The 15,415-nt window shown below is 38.1% G+C and overlaps 1 protein-coding gene across 1 annotated transcript; it reads right to left on the reverse strand.

Moving 5' to 3' along the window:
* Nucleotides 1-226: 226 nt before the first annotated feature.
* On the reverse strand, nt 227-15,188 carry ppm1aa (protein phosphatase, Mg2+/Mn2+ dependent, 1Aa). The gene is made up of 6 exons (XM_042500441.1): nt 14,833-15,188; nt 12,324-13,177; nt 12,103-12,220; nt 9,479-9,590; nt 9,320-9,377; nt 227-2,250 (listed from the first exon to the last, which is right to left on the reverse strand). Exons 2-6 carry the CDS (start codon nt 13,158-13,160, stop codon nt 2,221-2,223), a joined length of 1,155 nt encoding a protein of 384 aa, XP_042356375.1. The 5' UTR covers nt 13,161-13,177; nt 14,833-15,188; the 3' UTR covers nt 227-2,220.
* Nucleotides 15,189-15,415: the final 227 nt, after the last annotated feature.

Raw genomic sequence — 15,415 nt, forward strand, 5'->3', positions numbered from 1 at the left:
GTTATTAAAGATTTAATAATTTCCCATAAACCTAAATGCAGCAACATAGTTAGGATTGTCATTTTGATAAATGGAGTTACAATTTAGTATAGTATTATGGTGTATTATATAAATTAAACAGTTCAGTGTTGATTAGAGGGACACCAAAGTAATTAGAGGGAAACACAAATATTCAACTAACCGTCCCAAGACAAACCAGAATCACATTTTGTCCACGGCAAAAAACTAACTCAAGCGACATGATTTATTCCTTGAAAGTTTAAGTCAAAAATATATACATACATAAATTTCCAACAATGCAATTTTAGACAAATAAAATGGCAGAAAATAAATCTGAAATAAAATCATTTCTCTTCAAGAAATATATCTACTGTGTGTGTGTGTTAAATACAGATTTAGTCAGTGACTATTTGTTTCAGAGGGGGAAATTAGCTGGGAGGAAAAAAAAAAAAAATCAACCCACAGATCATTCACTATAGCAGCAAACTGTTTTGTGCTCTGGCTTGTGGTGCCGTGGGAGAGGGGCACACCCGATGGGGATTAAAAAGGTGCGAAACAACCACAAGAACTCATTGCAGTTAGCAGATTTGTTCTTGGTTTGCATGTCTGACTATGTGAAGAAAAGAATGGTTTTAGAGTCAACAGTTCCTCCTATCATCAGACTATTAATGGGTGATTTTTTTTTCTAAAATAGTCAGTGCTTAAACTGTTCACATCAAATTATCAGATGTTAAAAGTAGAAGCTAAAAATCTATCTGTACCACATAAAAAAAAAAAACTTAATCTCATGAAAAAAAAAACCAAAAAACTTGGCATAGGCTGTCATAAAGCTGAAACAAGTGATTATAAATCATATGGCACCCGCATAGGGCACTGGTAACAACGCATATTTAGAAACTGATATTTAAATATGACACAATAGATGTGTAAACTAGTCTAGACTCGACTAGCTGAAAACCACTGTACACCACGGGTAAATTGAACTACTTGTGTCATCTCAGGTTAGTTCTGATATATAGCTTGAAGTTGTTCAAACAGCGTAACAGCATGTAAATTCTGTTATCCAAAGCGTTTTGGAATAAGAAGTAGTGAAAGTTGGGTTGATGTGGAACACTGGCTGAAAAAAGGGGCAGATAATGGGTAAGCATTTCCCTTAAAACTCCAGCCTGGTCTGTTGTCTGAACCACACATTTATATTAGAGTTGCACACACAGTTCTGCCTTTACACTGACACACGTGCGCACATACAGACACACAAGCACCCACGCACGCTTGCAAGTATCTATCCGCACAGACAAACGTGTTAACAGGGGTCTTTTTCCCATCAGATGCCTCAAAGAAATGAAAAAAGAAAAAAGTTATTTTTTCATTTCAAATGTCCAAAATGACTGACAAACACTTTGCCATTATTATTTGAGCATGTACAGAAAACCACTTACAAAAATAAAATACAATAAAAAAAAGCACAGGGAAAAAAATAATTAGGATTTAAATGGTTTGATATAGAGAGCTTACTGTGCTGTCAACTATACAATTTACCCGTTTCTTAAAGGAGCATAGACTAACTGAAAAAAAAAAAAAAAAAAAGGAAAGTAAAAGCGCAGAGACATTGTGCCTGGAGGACAAGCAGTAATATTCACTGAATAGACATTTGTTACAATTCCAGAAGAGCAGGAAAAGGCAGATAGTGCATAAAAGGTTCTCTTTTTCTTTTCTTTCATTTTTTAACTTAAAATCAAGCTGCATTAAATACAGGCTGTTTGTACAGGACAATTGCACTTCACAAAAACAGAAATATACAAACACACACAAGGAAATGTGAATCAAATTAATTACAGCAAAAAAAAAAAAAAAATCTTACTACTTAAGCTGATTATTTAACAAAAAAAAGAAAGAAAACCTTGTGGACTCACTTGTTATGGATTACTTTAGAGGAGAGTATTAAGGTGGGTGAACATAAAGGGGGAGACAAGACGGTGGGGATCCTGAACTCCAGAGTGGACTGGTGCTGCACTATTCCAGGTTTGTGTGCATGCAACTCCTCTTCTTCCTCCTCCTCCTCCTCCTCCTCCTCCTTCTGCTCCTCCTCCCATGAAATTCCCTTCTTAGAAACCAAAAGCTCAGAGTGACGGAGAGACAGACTGCTGAGCTGAGCTGCTGTGGGTCTTGAGAGGATGGTGGTTTGTAAACTCTATGCTGTGTTAGTGGTAGGAGGTTGTGTTACCACATGTCGTCTGTGGACGCAGAGTCCTTGATAAGAGAGGAAAGGAAGGAGAAACCCTTCAGACTCGGGCTCTACATCCATGAGATCTCTATCAACAGCTGGAAAGGTTTAAGCACGTGTGACACAAACTGACAAAATAACACAAATCATCCAGGAGTTGATAGAGATTCAAAACCATTATTTTCCCCCAAAACCTTTGTTACTATTGTCAATACTTAGACAGATGATCTGGTGATTTAAGTATATCATGTGATGAAATGTATATCTGTGTATTTTTATGAATGTTGCATTGAGAAATTTTAGAGGAATGGAACTGTATACCATTGCCGTAAGAAAAGCATTGCTTATTGGCTGTGTATAAGGCCACATTGCAGTGTGTATCTCTCTCTCTTTCTATCTCTCTCTCTCACACACACACACACACACACTCCAACAAGGGCACAGGTTTTGTCGCATCATACAGGGGGACACATATGAAACAGGGGCTTTGGGGGTCATCTGCCAGAAAATTTTGAGCATTAAAACACTTTATTTCTTGCACTGCAGTGAATTTTTAATGCACAAATTTGTGACTTTTCTGTATCAATTTATGGTGTATGTTTGATAAATAAAAATCCTGTTGCTTTCATGTTTTTATTGAGGGTGACAAATGCACATTTTCTAAATATTGAGGCGGGCCATGTTCCTTGTGTCACACACCCACCACCTGAAATCTGCACCTATATACGCACTGCATACGGTCTAAAGTAAACAGGCTTTCAATACTTTTTACATTTCAAATTTCTCTATTTTAATTCCAGAATTTTCTGTAGATTTTTCAGACCATATTTGACATGTGAGCACAAATAGCAAGATGTTTTTTTTATTTAACTGTTAACATGTATGTCACATTCTCACTATGTATGCCATTATGTTGACAAATGACAGAGCCCAAAGAGTAGGGTCCCCAAACCTGATGTGATTATGACACTGGGTCCTATGGGGTCCTATGCGAGCAGTTTAGACCGGACATATCATAACGCAGATTTTCTTAGTGGCTCAGTTCGGTGCCACGTTGTATCAAGTCAAAAGAGAGAGCGTGCATGTGCATGTGAAAAGAAAAATAAGACTTAAAATTTCAGCGAGTATAGTGATGATTTTAGCATCTCTCAGCCAAACTGCAAACCACAAGTAACAACAGATCTTTATAATGTGTATCAAACTGAATCTACTGGTCACGAGTCGACTTATTTATACTTGTAAAATGAAGGTTGTTTTTAACAGATATTGGACCAGGCTAATGCACTTTTACAGACTTGCTTTTATGTGACGTCACCTTTATTTATTTTTTCATTTTTATCTCTTTCTTTTGTTATTTAGCTGCTGTTTCTGTTTATCTTTACCTCATCCTCCCTATGTCCTGTTCTTGCCATCTTTTCACATTTTATTTATTTACTTGTTCATGTGTCTTTTATTCATGTTTTTATCATCATATCTTTGTTTTATCCCCACGTATGCGACGTTGTCTTGTTATATTACTTCTTAGATTACTTTTATCGTCTTTTTTTGCATTTTGACTGTTCTAGAACTTTCTCTGTTTGACATATTTGTTGATGTTTATTTTTTATTATTCTTTGAGTTCGTGCCTTTGCTTTGTCAGTCAAAGCACTTTGTAAACAACTGCTTTTAAAGGTGCTATATAAATAAAGTTATTATTTTCCAGAAAGCAGCTACACTACTCTTATAACATGGCCTTCCACACTGCTGCCAGCGTAAAGGACAGGGTGGCAGAGGATGAAGATAAACAGCCTCTTTCATGAATTAATTAAATCAATTTGTCAAGAATCTGGTTGAACGTGTGAATATTAATCGATCAAATAACGATCTGATTTTGAAATATAAACAGTGTGCAGTCTTTCCTTTTGCATTCTAGCTATGTGCAGAATGGTGCATTCTGAGAGAATATTTCAAAGGCTAGCATTAGCAAACAAAGCGCGTAATAATACTATTTCAGACTAGACAAGGCAGCCCTCTTGCGGTCTAGAAGAAGAGCGCGGCAGCAACATTGTAAAATGAAGCGGGCAAAGCTGAGCATGATTCACTTATATTCAATGTGTTTCATATGTCTTTTCCTCTACATGCTATGAGCTTTGATTGAGGAAAAAAACTTTTGGTATTCTCTGGTATAAGCAAAGAAAAGATGCTTTTTGAAAAATCAGGATTAAAAGATTAATTGATCATTACTGTTATCAATGCACAATTTAAGTGCACACAGCCTTCAGATCGGCAGATATCCAATATCAAAGGACTTGACCTGAGAGTGAGAAAATTGTAATTTCATCTGGACATCCCTGTTAACGCGTGCTGAGGCATTATCGGCCACAATGATTGAACTGTCTGTTGCAAGCAAATGAAGTAAACAAATAGGTTATAAACTCAACAGTGAAAAAACAAAATGCTACCTTGCTCCACTATGCCAAACAAAAGAAAAACATCAATGCTGAACTCCTTATTTTAGACTATTTTGCTTTCTTTTTCTTACCATTTGGTTGTAAACTGTAGTACTGTAATGTCAACTAGTCATTGCAGTTTACAAGAATATCAAAATTGTAATCCTATGTACCTATTTTTTTTGCAAAAAAACCCCCTAGAACAGTATGACTCCCTTCTCAAGTTGATATGAAACTAATTTTATCTAGTCGAAATAACATTTTATTTATACATTTTTATGGATATAATGTATTGTCTCTGTGTATTATTGTACCTAATACTACCTTTTGTCTTTTTTGTGTCTTATACCACTGTGATTTTAATGGGAAGGAATTTACAGTTTTATTAATAAGGCCTTCTGACTAATGTTCTCCCTTTAAACAAACAAAACTGCCAAACATGTAATTGCTTGATGGAGATGTTTAGGGAGTTTTGCTAAAAAGCAGAACAACGACTCAGAGGTGACACAGAAAGCAGTAAGAGATGTCTCAAAAAGGTTTCTCCCCCTAGTGCAGTTATCTTAGTTATTTCTGTTGTTATTACCTTCACAGAGAACACTTACCACAAAATCTCAAAGAGAAAAAGTAATAAGGTGGACTGACCTATTGACACCTACTACAGTCACAGCATTTATAACAACATTTCACTTCCTTTTTTATAAAGATTTTAGTAACATGGTTTGCTTTTACAGTATAACGGCCTCTGCCACAATGACAAAGAGCCGGTTTAGCAAACCAATCAAATATGACAAAAAATAACGTGAGAAATAAAATGCCTTAATGACACATTTCCCAGACCTTTCCTGCGTGGTACATTCACCTAAACTGTACAGGCAAGAGTAAAATTTGTCGGATTGTGTCAACGGCAAGTAAAATAGTTGGCAAGCCACAAAAGACCTTGAACTAACTTTTTACAGAAAGGAATAGGAAAAAGGCGAGGAGTATTTTGGCAGAAAGCTCCCATCCTCTCTTCAGCTAGTTTGAGCTCCTGAGCTCTGGTAGGCGTTATGGAGTCCCTCTGGCAACCAAAACTGTATTTAAGAAGTCCTTCATCCCAAGTGCCATCACTGTTCTTAACTCAACCAAGTGACGGATGAGTTTAAAACCGCAGACGGACAGTGATATAAACTGATTTAATGTGTTCCTAATGACCCGTTTATGTGTTTGTTTACTTACTGCTCGTCTGCGTTTTATTATGCTGTCTTCCGTGTCTGGTGGGCCAAAGACAAATTTCCACCCGGGTGGACACTAAAGTTATATTCTATTCTCTTTTCTATTCTATTTGCTGTATTTTGCAGTGCTTTTTAAACTTATAAGGGCTTTAAGAATTGATTCGTATAGATCTACCTCTTTGACTTCATATGGCATGTTCAACAAAACAACCTATTAATGTGAAGGTCTTTTCTGAAGAATAAAAGGGATAGGTAGTGGTGTTGTATGATGTACTATGAATAGTCGGTGTGTTACAACAGTCAGTGATGGTAAGATAGGAGAAACACCACAGAAGCTAAGCAATGTACTGCTGTGGACAAAGGCAGCAACAAAACTAATTTCAGCCACCTAAAACAAATATTAAAGTGTTTACCTTGCCATCAGACAGCCTTTTTCAGACAGCTAACTGAAGCTGTGATCTATGCTCTCTTCAAAGCCACCAGACTTCTTTGACAAAAAACACAAATTTTACCTCACTGACCACAGGAGCTGCTGGTATACCGCTGCTTCGATCGGTCGGTTTGTTTGTGTAATTGCAAGACTTTGGTGTTTTACAGGGTTAGTTCAGATTCACCAGTTATACAAATACATTAACTGATAAAGGAAGCGGTATACTAGCAACTTCCCCAAGGTATTCTGCAAGATTACTGTGTGTTTTTTTAAGGAGTGTGGTAGCTTTTAAGAGAGCATAGCTTCAGTTCCCTGTCAGAAAGGGCTGTCTGACGGAGAGGTAAAGTGGTGAAAATATACAACGGGTAATGTACACTAACTAACACCAGTTTTTCAGGTGGTTAACAAAGTTGAGTTGCTCTCCATCCACAGCAGTGCATTGCTGAGCTTTTATGGCGGTGCTCCAGCCTGCTTCTCTCAACTCTGAACATGCTGACCGTCATTTACTAAAGGTAATACACACTTCAACAAATCCAAACTATCCCTTTAAGAGACAGAATGAGCTGGATGGCAAAACGCATCTAATGAAAAGACCATTAACTCCTCAGCCATACTGCTTCATGTTTTCAAGCATGGTCCTGACAGAATTCGTGTAGCGACAGTGTGATACCATCACTGAATTAGACCAAATAAAAACTTTCTCTAAAGCCTGGTGTACGCTTAAGAATTTTGGGCTGTCCCAGGAGAAAGATGACCAGCGTGAAAGAGATGTGTCGATATCTTTGGTGATGGCTCTAAAACGGTGGACCTTCGTCACACAGTGAGAGAGGTTCAAGGACGGCCATAGTAACGGTTGTGCAATCAAATACAGCCTGAGATCAAATTCTGACAGTGTCAAAAATTTGCTCTCGCAGCAAAGTTGATATGCCAAGTTTACCCAAGTTTAATAGATCCGTGTCTCACAGTGTGGCTTGCTATAAACTTATAAGATTGCTAAAATTTCACACTCTGTAGGAGGCTTTAAGGAGAATCTGGTGGGAGACACAGAGGAGAAGGGGCATGTTTGTGCTTTTAAAAACACAATGATTGTACACTAAAGGCATAACAGTATGGTCACCTCAGAATTAGGTGCATAAAACTTTTTTTTAAAAAGAAAAAAAAAAGGTATCATTTGGCCACAAAAGAAATGTCATGTGTATATTTCACCTTAAGCCATCTGTTCTTTAGCTTCAAGATTCCTTATTTTTTTAGAAGTGTATATAGATTTTATGGTTTTTTTTTATTTGATCAAATTCTTATTATTGTCCTTTTTTAATCCTTATTTGTCGTCAGCCTTTTTTCCTTTTTTCTTTTGCGTCTATGCATACCTCACACAACAAAATCAACATCAGAGCGGCTTCAGAAAAAAAAATATTAAAGTCCTTTAGTGGTACTTTATTGTATTAAGTTAAAGAAAAGTGTTCACAGCCTCCTCTCACCCTGCTTGACCGAGCTGAAGCAAAGCTACAAACAAATGGATATATCCATATGTGTAAGCTGATAATGAAGATGTGTCCCAGATGAACTCAAAGTGCCAATACTACCAAAGGTGGTTTAAATGACTACTCACTCAGAGGGTTGAACGTAGCAGCAAAAACTGTGTAAGGTCTCTATGAATCTCTTTGAATTCATTTGCAAACATTTCAAAGAAGCTACTCTCACTTTATCCATGGAAAGCTTTGTGTCGATTTAGCCCATTCTGTATTCAGGCTGCGCTACATAATACAGAGGAAGTCAAGGGGCCTAACGGCTTTCAGAAGGCACCCTAATTTTCGAAATAAACCAATGTGTGAAAGTAATTTAAAAAGTCCACCAATACACAAACATGAAACACTGAAACAAAGTGCCAATTTTCACTGTCAAGGACAAGATAACATGTACACAATTCAAATGTAGCTGACCCAGTGAGCTCATCTGATGAAAACTTAAAAGCACGATATCTGAGTGGACGAGGGCATCAGCTTTGTGGTCCTTATATAAAGAAATGATGAGCAAGGTTCCTTTTTTAAACTAGTATGTCACAGAGTGTAGATTTTTATTCCATCCACACAAATACCACACAATTTCACTATTTAGCTCTTCTCTCTTTGATTTAAACAGCACCAATTAGTGAAATCAGCTCATGTGGTGGGAAACTGAGCCTTTTTGGCACAGGACCTGCAATGCAATTGCAGTCCTTTGTCAAAATGAAACCAAGGTATGCAACTGAAGTTTTACTAGGACAATTTAAAGGTCCATTGTGAAGGATTTAGTGCCGTGTATCAGCAGAAATGCTAAGTAAAACCCTTTTTGTTTTCATTTGTTTATAATTACCTAAAAATAAGAAATGCACTTGAATTATTTTTGAATAAGCCGTTTACATCAAAATACAAAACAGGTCTTCTTCTCCAAGTCCGCCATGTTGCTATACAGTGGGCCAGAATGCCAATTCAAATACTGGCTCTTTGACAGGGATATTTGCATTTTTGGCTCAGTTATCATAGTTCTCCTGCATGTTGACTGGCACACAGCAGAAGTTCCCGTTCTGCATTCTCACCTTTAGATGCCTCTCAATCCTTCACACTGGACCTTTTAAAGGAAACAATCCGACCATTTTCTACTGGCGACGGCCACAATTTAAAAAAAAAAAAACAAAAAAAAAAAAACAACTGTAGTATTAGAACAATTGGTGGTGCTTTTATCAATTTTCTCTGTTCTTCAGACAACACTGAAAATTGATAAAAACGGGACAGAAGGCAAGAGACACAAAACCTGGACAGACCACTATGTCATTGTTGAGACAGTCCGCAACGCGTTTTTTTTTTTTCTCTCTCACTGCATTGAGTGAATTAAAATCAGGCAACAAGCCTATTTTCTTGCTCCATCTTGTTGAATACTAATGACATGCATAAAATTGGTTAAAATTTGCTGGTCACACGTCAAAACTCATGCATATTCCAAACCAAGCGCACCTACGAAGAGTTAAAAGACAAGCTTGGATACTCACTGTGTCATCACTTCGGTAGGGGTTGAGTTTGTTGTACACTGCTTCAATAACACTTCGTCTGTGAGGAGGAAAAAGCATAAAAACATTTAGTTTTCATTAAAATTACCATCAGAAAGATAAATGTCATTGCCATCAAATGTGTCCACAAATTTCACTCACTTGCTTGCCAGCTCTCCTCCAGGTGGGAGGTTAGGGATGCTCTCAGACGCTAACGTTCGCATAACATGGACCAAATCCGGGACTCCTTCATCCCCCTGCTTTTTGATGATCTCTGTTGGAAAACAAATTATATTTGGGTCATTTCACAAGACTGTACAGTGTTTCTAAAAATGATCTGTATTGATATATACAACTAAAATGATAGAATGTGTATCTACGTGCACAAGAATATGGTATACAGTAATAATTAGGTTGACGCAATGGTATGAATATCATGATTTTTCAATTTAAGCATAGAGTTTCTAATGGCTTTACCGCACATTTATGAAGAATAAGAGGGCAGCACATAAAGTTCATGTTTTTAAAAGCAATCTCAAGACCTACCTTTTTAGTTTAGCCTTTAATTGAACAATATTTTACCTCTTGTTAACTTATTTATTGTTTTATTCCTATTTTACTCCATTAACTTATTTATTGTTTTAATAATATTTTACCACTTGTTTACTTATTTACTCTTATTCTTTATACTAGTATGAGTAGTAATATTTTATTTATTTATATAGTTATTTATGCACTCATTTATTCAATTAATTATCTTTATTTATTTTGTATTAGCTTTATAATCTTTTTATTGTTATTCTTATTCTTCCATCATACCTCCAGTGTTTCCTCATCTGAGATAGTGTTTCCTCAGGCATTAATGCCTGTTGTTACCTAGTTCATTAATGCAGATGTAGATTTAACCTTGTGCAGGGTGCAGGGTGGGGGGTGGATGGTGGGGTGGCGGGTCGTATTTCTTTTTATCTGAGGTTAATCTGTCTATTTGTGAAGGCTTTGTGCTACAATGTTTTTTGTATGAAAAGTGCTACATAAATAAAGTTTTGATTGATTAATTGAATAAGAAGTCTGCAATGCAGCTGTCAGTCATGTCAATCACGGCTCATGAACTGCAGTCAGACTGTCCAACTAGACAGCATTGATCAAATATCAATCAAGATTCTCTTTCCGCATTACATATTTCTAGTCTAAAATGTTTTCAGATAGATATTTTAGTGTACTGTAGAATGAGATTGTCAGTCCTGCTGGTATGCAGTACAGTACTGCAGTGCAGTGCAGTACTATTTCCAACACGGCAGCCAGGTCACAAACATTTTACAGCTAAACAGTACACTAAAATGTTTCTGAAACCTGAGAGAGGAGAAATAGACAACGCAGAAACAGAATCTTGATTCATATTTGTTAAGCGCTGGCTACTTTTACAGTTTGACTCATAAAAGCCGTTATTAACTTGATTGACAGCTCTGATTGGTTGTTTTTGGCGGTAGATTTAAGTGAACGTCATAAAAAGCAGTATGAAAAAGAGGACGGATGTAATTGTTTTCATAAATCATCTGTCTCATATACTTCGTTCAGAATAAAGTGACAGTTTTAGTAAATATGACACACTGTCATTAAGTGACCAAATACACCTTGAATACTGTTATTTTGTGTTAATAACGCTCTTTTGCTGATGTAACAGACAAACAATAGGATAACAATCCTCTGTAATGCATGCAAATAAAAGTTACTACCTTCATTATTTAAAACACATTTTTCTCCGTATACACATCTGCAGTCCTGAATGCCAGTCTGTCCTAGAAGAGTGATCCCTCCTCCATTGCTCTCCCTGAGTTTTACCCAACCCCCACCCCCTTAAGGTTTTTTGGGCAATTTTCTCCTTATTCAGAGTGAGGGTCTTGTATGCTGTATAGATTGTAAGGCACACTGTGGTAAAGTAGTGATTTGTGTTTTTGGCCTATATGAAAAAAACCTGGCTTTGCCTGCTGATAGAAAGTGTAAAGGTTTAGGAGTGTAACACTGAAAGGGAGTGGTAACCTGAGACCTATGTCCAACTACTGTACCTACAGTAGAGAAATATTAACCAGAAAGGTTTGATAGACAAGCGCTTTCTCCTGGTTTCAAAGTCAACATTGAACGTGTGTTCAGTTTCATTCCCAGACAAAATGGTGTCCAATTACAAAATATGCCTCCAGCATCAAAATGTAATTGACTGAGGATTGTTATTGTTATACAGTTGACTCATGTTATTTGCTCAAAAAGGAAACGCAGTTGATGCTTGTGTACTTTAAACCATAGATTCTCTCTTGTTTAAAGTCTACTAAAAAGCAACTAATTAAACAAAATGAGCAATTCTTCAACAGTGAGGGGGATTCTTTGCTTCTTCTCACTTGACATTCACAGTGAATATAAGGTAATTCCCTCTCCCTCTCTTGACTTTTACATGAAATAGAGGGAGAGATCTCTACACAGTGGGGCTCTGAGAAAACATTATGTTCTCTCGTCTGCCCAGAAGTGGTGAATTTACAGCTTGTAGATACTTAATATGACACAGTTTTGGACTTTTTTTTTATATCTAGTGCCGGCGTAAAATGTTGCTGCACAAAGCTGATCCGCCGTTAGGTTGGTTACTATATTACAGTGCTGCCATCACACTGAGCCTGTTCAAACCTTAAAATTTATATAGAGCAAAAAAATGAGTCATCGATATTTGTAATGAACAGCCAAATCTGATCGACTGGCATAATTCTTAATCGGGTACAGCCCTATATGTTTTTCTGTCCTACCTTCTACTCTGCCCTCCAGATATTTATCCAGCTCAGCCTCTCGTTTTACTGCTTCTGGAGATACCTTTGGTGCCCCAGGAAAGCAGATTAACACAACACTCATATTGTCCCGGCTTCCCTGTGGAAAAATAAAAACAAAGACAGAGAACATGTAAATCACAATACCAAAGCAGACAAGTGTGTATGAAAATGTCCATGTAGGTTCTGTGGACACGCCATACCTTGTACAAGCAGGTGTCAACAATTTCATTGCTGACTCTTTCAAGATCATCTGTCACCTCTAGTCTTGACCTGACAAAGTCACACAGTTCTTCGTTGGCCATGACATCCCAGATGCCATCACAAGCTAGTATAATGAATTCATCTTCCCCCTCGCATCTCTCTATTGCATAAACTTCAGGCTCAGGAGACACAAGCTGCTCTGTCGGGCCTTTTCCATGCACACACTTGTAATCGAAGTCTCCCAGAGCGCGAGACACAGCTAGGGACCCATTAACTCGCTGGATCATGACTGAGCCACCAGCATTCTGGATCCTTTCCTTCTCCAAAGGGTTGCTGGGTTTGTGATCCTGTGTGAAGAAGTGCACAGCTCCGCCCCGACTGAGGAGTCCCCGTGAGTCGCCGCAGTTGATAAAGTAGATATGGGTCGGTGCAATCATCACTCCCACTGCAGTGGAACCACTGCGGTCCACGCCATGCTTCTTCTCGGAGATGGTTCGCATGTGTTCATCAATCTGCAGGAACCCTGTGCGGATCCCATTCTTCACGCTTTCCACATTAGGGTCCCCCTGCAGAGCACTCTGGAAGTCTACGTTGCTGGTGATGTGCTCCAGCAGGTGCTCACAGCAGTACTTGGCCACCTGAGAGCCAGCGTGCCCATCATAAACAGCAAAGAACGACCAGGGGTCGAGACCATGAGGCAGGCCAATTACTGCTGTGTGTGCATCTTCCATCTCTACCCGCCAACCCTGCATGCTACTCAGCCCATACCTCAGTTCGTTGCCCTCGCCATGGGAATTGTATTTTTCCATCTTTGGTTTGTCAAGAAATGCACCCATTGTGTCCCTCTTTAGACCTGTAGCACAAATTAAAAGAGAGACATATGTTTACAACGTATGGCATAAATATAGTGTTTTCTAATGTAGCCAATTAACAGGGTTCCAACACATTTTCATGGATAACATTTCTAAAGTTTCCCATGACTTTTCAACAGCCCATAATGTTTTTTTTCTTTCCTTTGGCCTATTTGCCCCGACTTCATTCAAACATATCAGATTCAAACTCTGTTTGAACATAATTTTAACTAGCGGAGAGTAATAACACTGGCAAAAAATGTACATAATGGTTAACAAAACATCACACATTGATGCATATCAGAGCTACAGTATGTCGACAGCAACAGAAAATACATTCAGGTTACTGTTATGTTACATCTCTTTTTTTGAATACTTTTTTGCAATGTTTTTTCAAAATCTTACAAATACTTTGTACATATCATTATTTAAAGTTCACTGCATAATTGTTATGCTTTTTTAAGTAAATTAAAGTTTCAAACATAGATGCAAGCGACCATACACAATTACATGAATGAAGAACGGACACCGTGCAAAACGCTAAATTTGTTTTCCCCCTCATCTTCATAATTAATAAAAAAAAAAACTACAACAATAATAACCATAAAACCCAAAAATTAGCTTATAAAAAAAGAAGGAAGTGTATGTCACCCACTGAAGATTTCTGTGCCAATTTCATTGCACACAACAACATTCCATGACTTTTACAAAACTTTCAGGATTTGTGAGTAAAACTTTTGCAGGCCTGGAAACGTGATTGTGAAATTCCATGACTTATCCAGGTTCTTCATGACTGTGGGAACCCTGAACTGAGGTCTTTATAGCAATATTCAGTTTCTAATAAAGTAATTATGAAAAGATTTATTTATTTTTGGCATACACATCTGAATTATTTCCTACAGCATATACATTATGTGTACGCAGTGCTAAACAGGGGGACACAGTGTTCCATATCGATTGAGCTGTAACAGATAACACATAGTCCATTCAAAACTGAACATGTTGGAGCTGAGTTCAGGCCCCCTGCTCTAATCTAAAAATAGTAGACCTGGGCACACATTTTGGCTAACGTTACATATTAGGAACACTGCTGGTGTGTAGCAGATTGAAACGCCCTTTCACATTAGATACAATGATAGGACGTACGTTATTTAATTGTATTTTGAATACACCGCTGGGCAGCATCTGACCTTCGCAATGAGTAACACTTCACCACGTTAGCTAGTCGGGGTAATGATAGTTAACTTACATGCCTGCAGAGCTAACATTAGCTAACCCACTGACCAGTTACTCGATAACCACCTCTAAACAGTTTCAGCAGATCTGGTAAATCCAACATTAAAATCAACGTTGTGGTATGCTAATTTACAGCATGAACCTGCACAGTGAGGGTAGCTTTTGCTGTTAGATTTACGGCAAAAGTTAGCTATGTGGCAAGTACATACCACAACCCAAATAAACAAACAGCTTTGCCTAGCTGCGGGCCTTGACCCTTGTCCCTTACAGCTAACTTTGACAGGCCTCCCTCTGCCATAGTGTGCTAACGTTATGTTAAGGCAAGGAGAGCGCTCGGCCTTGCTAATTGCTACATGCTAACGCGGCTAGCTGATCGTTCACTAACAGTTGCTGGCTTAAGAGTAAACATTTTATGACTTACCAAATATCCAAAATACCGGTTGACAGCAACGGAAGCTGCGACAGTAACAAGGACTGACTGGTCTCGGTTCACACCAAACAGGGACACCGACGAAACTAGGGGGTTTGCGGCGGGTTAGCTAGGCTAGCTAGCCAGTTAGCTAGCGACGAGCAGTCGTCACTTCAGACTCAGTGCATATAAAATGTGTAAGAGCGGAGGTCCCTCTTTGCCCGTGGTGCATTACATTATCTCAGCTGAAGAACTAAAATCTATTCTAACAGGTTTTCTTGGGAATTTCGGGGCCGGAGCTTTGCGTGTCCAAGCCAGGGGGAAGCTGAAACGTCTGTCCCAGCCTCTCCACTAGACAGCTTGACAGCTTGCTTGCTAACATTAGCTTCATGAGCTGTGAGGTTGGCGTAGTGGCTGCGCTGTGTAATTACAACTTCCGGGATCGTCACGTGAGCCAAAATAATAATAGTAATAATAATAATAATAATAATAATTAAACGTCTAAATGACAAGAAAATTATCTCGACCCTACATCATTTTGACCTGCTATTGGGTAATTTATGTTCTACGTCATTTTTAACTGCTGCCACTTTGT

The sequence above is a fragment of the Plectropomus leopardus genome, chromosome 14 (assembly GCF_008729295.1).
Source record: "Plectropomus leopardus isolate mb chromosome 14, YSFRI_Pleo_2.0, whole genome shotgun sequence".
Classification (NCBI taxonomy): domain Eukaryota; kingdom Metazoa; phylum Chordata; class Actinopteri; order Perciformes; family Serranidae; genus Plectropomus; species Plectropomus leopardus.